Source organism: Megalobrama amblycephala, linkage group LG17 (genome assembly GCF_018812025.1).
Source record: "Megalobrama amblycephala isolate DHTTF-2021 linkage group LG17, ASM1881202v1, whole genome shotgun sequence".
Classification (NCBI taxonomy): Eukaryota; Metazoa; Chordata; class Actinopteri; order Cypriniformes; family Xenocyprididae; genus Megalobrama; species Megalobrama amblycephala.
Window position 1 is genome coordinate 22,491,331 of NC_063060.1, and position 12,231 is coordinate 22,503,561.

Here is a 12,231-nt window from a genome sequence, read left to right on the forward strand (position 1 = left end):
AACTTGTTGCTAACACATTGAAGTTGTTTAATTGCAAACGGATTTTGGATATCTCAAACGGTTTGGCCGTGGCGAGGCAACGAATTTATGGCAAGAAAAGGGAAACAAAGTGTTATAACTTCTGCATACATTAATTGATTTTGATGAAACTTCGGCTTAGTCTTCGTTGTACAAGGCTGATCACATGGATGTGACTATTGTGATTCAAAGTCATAGCGCCACCAACTGGAAGCAGAAAATGTGTCACTTTCAGCATACATTGAGATCACCCTCTTATTTTTACCTGATTTGCTTCAAAATTCATCAGAATAATGTTAAAACTTGACACATGTAATCCTTTGAAAATGGGCAGGGAGGAGGGGCTCTATATCGGCACCTTGTAGTGCAGTAAATGTGGAGTGAATTTGACACAGTCCTTTGATGTTTAACCGTTTTAAATGCCTATTGCCCACTGTGCACAGTTGCCCTGAAGCCACCGGGCTTGGGCCCGCCATCGCTGCTCGCAGCTATATTTCTTCTTCTTCTTCTTCTTCTTCCGCTCTTGAAGTCTATGGCAGCCCATAGAACCGCTTGCGGGAAAGTTGTGAAATTTGGCACACAGTCAGAGGACAGTCTGACCTGTGTCCATAGGAAACTTGGAGTCTCTAACTCAATCCCTCTAGCGCCACCAGCTGTCCAAAGTTGCACTTATGTTTATGCTCATAACTTTTGAACAGTAAGGGCTAGAAACAAATTTTTCCCTCTGATTCCATGGGTCAAGCTGATTCGATTGCACCCTATGACTTCATTTTCCGTCATGAAAATTTTTCCGCCATTTTGAATTTTCTGAAAAATCTACTTTTTCAAACTCCTCCTAGGCCGTTACTCCGATTTTCATGAAAATTGAACCAGATCATCTTCAGACCATTCCAACAAAAAGTTATGGAATTCAAGTTGATTCCTCAATTCGTTTTCGTAAAACACATGAACGAATTGTACGTAGTGCGTGTCAAAATAGACATAAGGCTGTATCTCCGCAACGCTTTATCGTATTCAGACCAATCTTGGTACATGTCATCACAAGTATAACCTGAGGCATCTTGCAGTGTTTCTGCACAGCGCCACCTACTGGTGCGGAAATATGAAAAATGGGTATTTTTGCTTATAACTTCTGATGAGTTTGTCCAAAAATCATAAATTCGGTGTCGTTTGATTCGGGCCTTCATGCCGAGCCAAATGATATCAAATTTTCCCATATCGGACATTTTGACCTTCGACAATTTTGAATTTTGTGCTAAAATGCTGAATTTTACGAACGCATTAGCGTATCATTACGAAACTCGGTATGGGTCATCAGCAGAATGCCCTGAAGGAGCCTGAGAAGTTTCGGACCAGTGCCACCTTGTGGTCAAATGTTATAACAAAATGTACATATATGCTAATAACTTTTGACTATATTAACAGATTGTAATGAAACTAGACTCAGTAGATTCCTTGGGTCATGCTGAGAACACAGATATCAAATTTTCCATAGTCCGCCGAAGTTCCTGTCCACCATATTGTTTTTCTTTAAAAACCTACTTTTTCGAACTCCTCCTAGACCGTTGCTCCGATTTTCACCAAAATCGAACCGTATCATCTTCAGACCATGCAGACAAAAAGTTATGGATTTCAAGTCAATACATCAAACCGTTTTCGTATACCAGAGCAATGAATTTGAGGCATGATGCAAAACCCAGTCTTGAAGCTGTATCTCTGCAATGCTTTGACATATTGACACCAAACTTTGCAAGTGTCATTGTCACCTCACTCTGACCATACCACATTAATTTGGTCACAGCGTCACCTATTGGTCGAAAGTGATGAACCAGTAAATCCTTACTTTTGACAGTATATATCATTTTTCAGCTCTTTTGCCTAAAATGGTCTTAATAGGTCTTTAATTGCTCACTGTTGCAGTTGGTCTGATGCTCCCAGCCATGTTGGCTGGCTTCTTGTGCCGTTTTTGTGTTTGGCCCCATAATTGCTGCTTGCAGCTATATTTATTATGATGTTTTTTCAAGTTATTATACTTATATTACACTACATAAATGAGAGGGGACGACTGAGGGTCTGAAGCAGGTCATTATCCGTGTTACGAGGTAATGCAACCAGATTTAAAGGGAAATGACAAGAATGTTTTCTTATATTTAATTTATTACTATACTCATTTATTTACTCATCATTACTTTGAAGTTATAATGTGTACTTACTAACCTACTGAAAAGTCCAATGGAACTCAAAAGAAAGGATCGACGAGCACATCAGTGCTTGGCAGCCTGGGCAGACTCTACTGGTGGTTTAAAAACCCGCTGTCAGCCCCAACACCAGATGGTGCCCTAGGCAGGACCAGGGTACCTCTGGCAACGGTGGAGCAGCCCAGATAGCGCTCCAGGCCACCGGAAGCGCCTGAGATTTCCTCTGACACCATGGGAGAACCAATGGACCAAAATTAATATTTTTAAATAATAATCTACCATAATGATAAATCTTAACCATAATGAGTTTAATCACTGATATATTCTACATAACCATGACAACCATGGGCAAGGCCAAGACTTTCCACACACATGCTTTAACACAAATTGTTGATTTATGTTTGATTTTGTTGACCCCCTAGAGTGTTTAGTTAGAGAGGCGGAGCCTTTTACACTTCCCTAGTAAAAATTGTAGGCAGTGATGTTTGACTCTGACCTCTTCTGGAGTGCAGTCACATGAGGCAGCCATTTGTGAGTGAAAGGGAGGACCACTATTGGTCCTGAGACAGAAGATGAGAGGGCTTACTTGTGAGGTTGCACTCTGGGAAAAGGGAAATGGATGTGGGAATTAAGAGATTCCATCCATATTTTATCCATCCTATGGAAAACAATTGTAGAATTTGTTTGCTTACTATAAAATCTAGAAGTGTTGTGTTGCCTCTTGGCCTATTTTACAAGTTTACTTGGCCACTGAGCATATTTCATTAGTAATTTTCCACCAGACAACAGGTGGCTGCGAAATGAACAAGACCATCATTAAAGGGCATCACGTGAAGGCCTCTTGCCTCTGGGGAGTGTTGACTGTTTTGATACAATGTTTCATTTGGCCAATGGGAAAAGGGTTGACCATCAATTGGCAGAAGGCCATGAGAAATGAAGTCAAAAGTTGTACAGTAGCTGGAAGCTGGTCACCCTTACTAAGAAAATTCTCTTACATAAGCAAGACCTGCAATTATATTAGTGAAGTGTCTATGGCAGAAAGGTCGGGGAGTACATGGGAAGGAGGTGTGGGAGAAGAGCCCCCGTAGATGATATCATGGAAAATAACTGTTAGGGTGAATATTACCAGCCAATGATATTACTTTGGTGTATTTTAAGAGATAAGAAAAATGTATAAAACTGTGCCCTGGCTAAGGGAGCCTCAGATGCGGAACTGGCATCTCACTTTGTTGCTTGACAATAAAGTTAAATACTTCTGAGACCTGGAACTTAGAGTGCCTGCCTCTGCTCTACCCTTCACTAGCTACCCACTACCTACATCAACTCAAATGCCATCTTACACCCTCTTTATAGCTGCCCTAGTACCAACCCCAACCCACAACACTGCTATGGAACTTCTGCTTGTTCTCATTTTCAGGAGCCTAAGCATAAATTCGGATGGATTTTTGGCCCATATGTTGAGCACTACAAAGATCTCAGACCCTTCTAAAAGAGAACCGATAGCATCTCGGGCTGGTGGTCTGAGTATGGTTTGCTTTCAGCTACTGGTACGTTTTACTAAAATCTTCATCGTGAATGCAAATCACTCTATCCTCTCCTGACATTTGTGACCAGTCACGGAAAGTAGGGACACAAGTCGGTTCTGGGGCATTTTGAGTTATTCACAGATTCTGAAAGTGTAGTCTCCAAGCTTTCCAACGATGTGTAACACATGGAAATCTGATAATATTTGGAGAAGTTGTGGCCATTTGAAGGTAGGCACTCAAAAAAGCTCTAAGGGCAGAAAAACACCTCTAAAGTTTCTGCAGTTCTCACCTGTTCTCACCTGCTGGGAGTGACAATAGGGCTCATTTACATCTCATTTAGATAAGCCATACCCCCTGTAAAGCTCCCCTCTGTAAAGCTGCATGGACCGCATACTATTAATAATAAAGGATAATGTGCATTGTAAATGTCAGTAATTTATCTTTTTTGACTTTTATAAAAATGATTTAGAGGCTGAAAATGATTTAGAGATAACATGTTGCGAGACACTCCTTTAAAATCTGGCCATCATTTTTAATGTTATTATTTTAATGTTTATGTAAAGAAAAAGTACATATTGATGCTAATTTTATTTGTTATTTGCTGGTTTTCTACATAAAACTCTGTGAATTGATTTCATTGTGTAGAATTAGGACTTTTTGAACAGGATTCTGTGATAACCGTGATCATTTTGGTCACTATAATCATGAAATGAAATTTTCTCACCTGAGAAGACAAAAGAATCACATAATAATGACCTGAAATGACTTGCATAATAATACCTTGCATACCTTTCAGTCAGGTAGGCTGTGAAAAAAACCCTCTGTGATGGTGTATATCAAACATACAGAAAAAACAGCAATACTGTGAAATATTATTACAATTTCAAATAATGGTATTATATACTTTAAAATATAGCCTAATGTAGGCTATTTCTGTGATGCAAAGTGTCTGAACAATTATGTTACCTCTGTGGCATTTCATATAGGCTTTTAGCTTAAAAGCATGCACATTTGGAGAAATACTGATGGATTCTCATATGTTTATGTCAATTTTCAATACAGAGGAGTAATATTTATTCAATATTTATTGTCATCACTATGAGTGCTGGATTCTGTGTTTTCAATTCATTCTTGCAGCCGGAGGACGCTCTGTGCACCTATGTAGACATAAGTGTATTTTTTTTGTGATTAGCATTCACTAAGTTACAGTTAATTTTCTGAGAACTATCAGATTGGACTTCGTTCAGAGGGAGACGAGAGATCACGCATCATGTTAGTTTTCTTTATTTTACAAAAAGCACAACTTTTTGTTTTTACTCTGAGTGTACACAAATAAAAGAAGACATTCTATAGTTTCAATTGATATATTACTTATGTCTCTATGACAAAAAATGACGGAGTATTTTAAGTCTGTTTTGCTGCAACATGCACAATAAGTAGCCACGCTTCCCTCGGAGGGCGGTTACAATAACAAAAGAAAAAAAAGCCGGCTATCCAGTATGGAAATACTCACAGAAAATGACACGCCCCTACTGCGTGCTAGAATATCCGAAAAACAAGCCGATTTCAACCTCAAAATGTACGCTTTTAAATATACCAAAACTGCTATCTCAAACATGGAGAGGCTTCTTCGTGATCTCAACTAACAGATTCTGCAAAAAAACGAAAATCACCAATTTTGAAAAAAAAAAAAACGCTTCTTTCTCATTTTGCTCGATAGTTGTGCTGCCGACTTGTGTCCCTGGTTTCCGTGACGTGTCACATTTTTCCATTTGTGAATTCCAACTGGTTCGGTCATCAGATGCTTCTGTACAAATCTTAATCATCATGGCTGCTGCTTCTGACAGATCTCTACAAATTGTTCATTTATGACATATATGTGCCAGCTACATCCAAATTGCAAGAGAGGGAGCCTCTCGTGTTAATTTCGTGTTAAGTCCACAAGACAATATTTATTGACCTTCTTGAACCATTGTGCGAATATTTCCATGCTGATGTCACCATTGCTTTGTGCAATAAATAAACATAATTCAAGGAAAACAATCCAAAATAAAACAAGACAGACAGCAGCACTACAACATCTAATGCTATGAGAGGATGAAGAAATATACTTAAAGCGGCCTGCCACGGCAGAGATTTTTCCCTCCGCTCATCAAGGCCACTACCTCGTGGGGGAAACAATGGGCCTCCAAAGCATTCTCTTCTATTTGAAAGACTCATCTCAACTCCAATACAGTCTATTACATCAGTAGGTCAATTTCCTCTGAACTAATGACATTCCTCAGACGGCTAATCTGGTCTTCCACTTGCAATTAGTTTATAAATAAAGCAGAACATATAGCAGAATTTAAAAATCAATTGCTAAAATTCTGCCTTCCAGAAATTTAGGACATTGCAAGTTCGTCATGCACCCCAGTGCCTCTCTAGTGCAAATTTCCCCTTTATCAAAAGCATTCAAATATCTGAACCCAATTTTGTAGGTTCTCGTTTGTCACTTGTAAAGTATTAAGCAAATTCTTATTCCTCCTCTGCAGGAAGTCACCAAGAAAACATCACCAGAACGGTGAACACTCTATTTATCCTCATGTTCTTCAGATTTTTCAGATGCTCCGAATCTACTTGGAATTCTAAATTCGATCCACCGCACAGATCCATTTGTCTTTCTCCAATCTCCAAGTATTATACCATCCACAATATCAAGCATAGCAAAACAGATCAGTTAATGAGCAGCCATTCAATTTTCATTGTTAATTTACCCATACCCCTCCAACCTAACCAGTTCGTTTTCTTATTTTTAGTCCACAGAAGTTTCAAAAATGTTATTTCCTGCCGATCCTCTCTTCGTCAATGACAATAATACTCCCAACTCTTTTGAAACATCGGTTCCAAAACACTTTCCAAACAGACTTCAGTTCAAAGCTCATTTATTAAATCGATTAACAATAATTAAATCGAAGCTCATCAATTACCCATTCAGCAATGTAATTGTTGCGTACCTGTAACGCATGAATCAATAACCCCACCTGCTCTCCTCCGTTCCTCTGCAATTGTAGGATTTCCACCTCCACCCTAAAAGCTCCATCAGCCTATATCCATTCGAGTGGTGCAAGAACATCTAGCATGGGTTTCCCTTCAGGCTCTCCAGTTAGACTTTTATTTCTCACAGCCGCAGCACTGATTCACCACACTAAATATCTATCACTTCACTGCAGCAGCAGCAATGATTTCTCCCCTCATCAAAAATAATCTTTTAGCATGCACCAATGCTAAATTTTCAATATTTTGTAATCACTGTTCACAGCTTATAATAATTAATTTAATGAGCCAATTGTTTCTGCCATAAATTAATACATTATTAGATAACAGCGTGATTTGTATATTTCTGAAATACATTACTTGAAAACAGTGACCTCTGATAACAGATCACTCTAAACTGTAATGTAGATTGATATATTTCTGTAAAGCTGCTTTGAAACTATATGTATTATGAAAAGCGCTATACAAATAAATGTGAATTGAATTTTACTGCCACAGCAGGTATTTTGGCTTGAGCTCTTGCAACCGCTTTCAGATTAAACTTTATTCCCCACTGCTGCAGCAGTGATTTTGGCCACCGCTCCAGCATCAGGTTTCAGACTGAACCTTATTCCCCACTGCCGCAGCAGTGATTTTGGCGACCACTCCCACATTAGCTTTTAGACTAAACCTTTATTTCTATCTACCACAGCAACGATATCTCCCCCACTTCTCTCTAAACTTATTTCTCACTGCTGCAGCAGTGATTTCAGCCTCCGATCTCAAAGCGGTTTGGTAAAACTTTACAATAAGGTTCATTAGTTAACATTAGTTAACATGAACTACTAATGGACAGCACTTATTAATAACAGCATTTATTAATCTTTGTTAATGTTAATTTCAACATTTACTAATACATTAATAAATCTTGTTAACATTAGTTCATGCATTGTGAACTAACATGTACAAACAATGAACAACTATTTTCATTAACTAACAATAACAAAGATTTGTAAATACAGTAACAAATGTATTGCTAATGTTAGTTCATGTTAGTTAATACATTAACTAATGTTTAACTAATGAACCTTATTGTAAAGTGTTACCAGCGGTTCTCCAACTAATCATCTGTAGGAACAGAAAAGTATTCCTTCTCTGCCCCAGCTGTGATTTCTCTCTGTTCCTGCAGGAGCCCTTTCATTTTCTCTTTTTAGCTCCAACAACAGCAAAAAAATATTCTGCTCATCTTTTGGGGGGAGAGGGATTAAATCCTTTAAGTCTTCTGTACTTATATTGCTGAACTACTCTTAGTTGACTGCCCAGCTTGCTGTCCTTGTAAATATATTTTTGGGGGTTTAACTCGGAGCCTGAGCCAAGCCTCGGGTTCAAGCCTTCTTTGAGGACAGCAAGCCAAGTTTATTTTACCATTAACCATTCAGACTGAATGGGCAGGCAAACTTGTGAAATGCTGCTCCAAATTTAGGTTCGGGAGGAGTCTAAACATTCAGTCCTGTCATTTACGAGCATATATAAGCTGCAGTCACTGTGTCATCCCAGCGACAATTCTTCCAGCATCCCTCCTCCTCCTCCTCCTCCCCATCTCCTTCTCTATTTCTCTTATTCTCTCTCTGCGCAGTACTGTAGGGGGGTTTAACTTGGAGCTCAAGCCGAACCTCGGGTTCGAGCCTCCTTCGAGGACAGCAAGCCAAGTTTGTTTTACCATTAACCATTCAGACTGAATGGGCAGGAAAACTTGTGAAATATTGTTGTTCAATAAATATTATTTTATATAAATATGTTGTATTTGGTATTGGATATAATATTATGGACATCGTCCTGAAGAATGAATTTTATATCAGACACAAGTAATGCTCGCCCAGGCAATCTCTCTCTCTAATACTGTTTATTACATGGCTCTGTGGAATACTTGATTCTGATTGGTCACTGGCGCCATCCAGCGGTATGTTATTTCCTGATAACAATCGCTGAAAACAGATAACACAGGCTCATCTCGGTAACTGAAGTCTGCAGCGCTATATGCTTGCTAGGAATGTTTTTTCCTCGTGGAAGTTTTGCTTTTGGTGAGCTAATAAAATATTAAAATGCAGTCAAATTATTATTTTGTGTACAGTTATTTAATTATGTCATCCGGTATTGCTCTCTTGTTTCATACAAACACAGCCACTACCATGTAATGGTATTATGAAATGCCGTATAATATGTGGTATGACTGTACCATATCTCTTAAATGTCCGTGTCCATCTAGGTTGAACTTGCGCAGCAACTGCTCTTTCCACGGAAGCTTTGTGTTTAAAGAGCTAATAAAATATTTCGCCTCAGTTCAATATTTCATGTCTAATTATTTACTTATGTGGCAAGTAGCCGTCTAATAAAGCAGGATAATGTACATCCATCCGATTGCTATCGCAGATTGTTATTGCCTGTCGGGATTTATTCTGTGATAACCAGCTGGACGTATATTATCCCTTACTTATAAAACGGTTAGTTCCTGTCCTTGATTCTGATTGGTCAATAGCTGTGTTTTATTTACGATGAAACACTGCTATGACCGCTTTACCCAACGGTTCTGTGTATCACTACACAACACCCTTAGCAAACACTCTTAGCAATGTAAACATGTTTGTTCTCATCAGTGTTGGGCACGTTACTTAATAATTAGTAATTAGTTACAGTTACTTCTCACAAATAGTAACATCATAAAAGTAACTAATTAACAGGGAAAGTAACTATTTGTCACAGACACGTCAGGTTCCAACATCAACCAATCCCAGCGCACACTATCCCCAGAGTACTGATCACCGCCACCGCCACCTGCACCTCATCACCACACTCATCAGCAGCACCATAATGCTGTGTTCACACCAAACGCGAATAGAGCGTCAAATTCGCGTCTACCACGTCTAGTTTGCCGCTTGAACATTTTGAATGCATTCGCGCGTCTAGAGTGAAATAGACGCGCGTAAAAAACAAGCGTTTGAAGCTAAATTGATGCGCGTCCGAGGCGAAATCCGCTTCTTGTGGGAGGGGCAAGTGCTAGGCGGTTGTCTGTTTGCAAGATGGCTGATGTTGATCGTGCGTTCATCGAGAGAGCTACCGCTTTGTTTTTGCTCTGGAGAGCAGAACAGCGGCGTAGGGGTCAGCGTCGCCGTACTTGGGTCCACCAGACCCTCCGGAGGCGTTCCCAGTTTGGCGAGTATCATCATTTGCTCCAGGAGCTGCGCCTGGATGACGGCCGCTTTCAATCCCAATTTGATGACCTGTTGTCCCGCGTCGGAGCGAGGATCACCCTCCAGGACACCAACTACAGGCGCTCTATCCCAGCTGCGGAGCGCCTGTCCATCTGTCTTCGGTTAGTAAATGTGTATGTATTTTAAATGCAGTATATTATATATATTAAATACAGTATGCTAAAATACACTATGCTATCAATGTTTCTCAAACTACGGATACCACTGTTGGTGCTCTTTCTAGTGATACTCAGTAGGTCTTTGTATTTTAAGTCCTGATTTAATTTTATTTAGACCTGATTTTGTTCTGGTATAATCGTGGTTTAGACCTGGTTGAGTCCTACTTTTGTCCTGGTTTAGACCTGTTTTTTCAGTCACATTTTAATCCTTGTTAATTTGTGATTTAGGCTTCCTTTAAATTCATTAAAGTGGTACTATTGCAGTGTACTTATAATAATATTCTAATATTATAATAATAATATATTATTATAATAACATTATAATAATATTTATAACAATGTTTTCTAGGTTTCTTGCCACTGGGGACTCATTCAGGACCATAGCGTCCAGCTACAGGGTTGGTGTCTCCACGGTGTGCCAGATCGTCCCCCAGGTAGTGACTGCCATCTGGGACTGCCTTGTGGAGGACTACATGGCTGTGCCCACCACTGATGACTGGAGGTCCATCGCAGAGGGATTCCAGGAGCGGTGGAACTTCCCTCTGTGCTGTGGAGCGGTGGATGGGAAGCATGTGGTGATGAAGGCACCCCCCAACTCAGGATCCCAGTTCCACAATTACAAGGGAACCTTCTCCATCGTTCTCCTAGCAGTTGTGGATGCAAAGTATCGCTTCCGGGTGATCGATGTTGGGGGGTACGGCAGGACCAGTGACGGTGGGATTCTGGCGAACTCCGCCTTTGGACAGGCTCTCCGGGCTGGCACACTTCATCTGCCTCCTGACCAGCCTCTACCTGGTGCTGAAGAAAGAGGACCCCAGCCCCATGTCTTCGTCGCTGATGAGGCGTTCCCGCTGCGGAGGAACCTCATGCGGCCCTTCCCTGGACGCACCCTTCCTCCAGAGAGGCGTGTCTTCAATTACCGTCTCTCCAGAGCCCGGCTGGTGGTGGAGAACGCCTTTGGCATCCTCTCCTCACAGTGGAGGATGTACCGGCGGCTCATCGAGGTCCACCCTGAAGTTGCGGAGAAGTGTGTGAAGGCGACATGTGTTCTCCACAACTTCATGAGGTGTTCGGAGGGGAGAGAGGCACCTGCTGTGAGGGGCGCGGGACAAGCTGGAGAGGAGCTGCTGCCAGGTCTGGGTCGGGTTGCAGCAAACTACTCCTCCAGAGAGGCAGTCCGGGTGAGGGATGTCTTCGTGGCACAATTCTCGGCAGAGGGAGCAGTAGCATGGCAGCCAACAGAGTAGTGTTTGAAGTCCTACTCATGACTTCCCACAACGGCTCTTTTAAGAGCCACCCACAAACCTATAAAGAGCATGACTATCTTAAAAGAGTTTTACCCTTATTACTAATATATATACACACACACACACACACACACAAATATATATAATATATATAATATATATATATTTTTTAAGATTAAATGCAATATGTTCTATGTAAGATTATTGGTTTGTATGTTGTTTTGTTCTGCCTCCTCTCTGTTTGCAGGTCATGGCTGCACTGTGTCTGGTCTATCTGTCTGCTCTACTCCTGCTGGCCCAGTTCCAGGCTGTCAGGTCCACCACAACAATGCACATTTAATAATTTTAGACCCTGAGTCATTAACTTTTTCAAATGGTAGGTTTTCCACGTTAGTATATAAGGTAAAATGATAAAAGCAGGTAAAATGATAAAAACATTCATAGTTAACATAGCTGAACAAGGTCATTCCTCATTTGATGTATAATAATTCTATAGGTCTGTGCTGTTTCTTTGTTCAGGTTATTACTGTAAAATAATCTGTCATTTATTTTTGTTTTGATGATAAATGGAGCCAACCTCCAAAAGTAATTAACCTGTCCCGTGATTTCTTTGTTTTCTTCACACAACACTGTCCAGACACACTAAAGTATGTTGGTTGTCTTTTCATTATAATACATGTTTCATATAACCAAGATTTACATATGGAATAAATAGCATTCAATACAAAATGAATATGTGTCATATATTGAAATCAAGTTTTTATGTGATAAAACACTTGCTTTGTTGTGCATTAGAACCA

General features: G+C 40.2%; 1 protein-coding gene across 1 annotated transcript; it reads left to right on the forward strand.

The window, feature by feature from the left end:
- The first annotated feature begins 9,635 nt into the window (after positions 1 to 9,635).
- On the forward strand, positions 9,636 to 12,020 carry LOC125251862 (protein ANTAGONIST OF LIKE HETEROCHROMATIN PROTEIN 1-like). The gene has a single exon (XM_048164970.1). The coding sequence runs from the start codon at positions 10,523 to 10,525 to the stop codon at positions 11,429 to 11,431; it is 909 nt and encodes a 302-aa protein (XP_048020927.1). The 5' UTR covers positions 9,636 to 10,522; the 3' UTR covers positions 11,432 to 12,020.
- Positions 12,021 to 12,231: the final 211 nt, after the last annotated feature.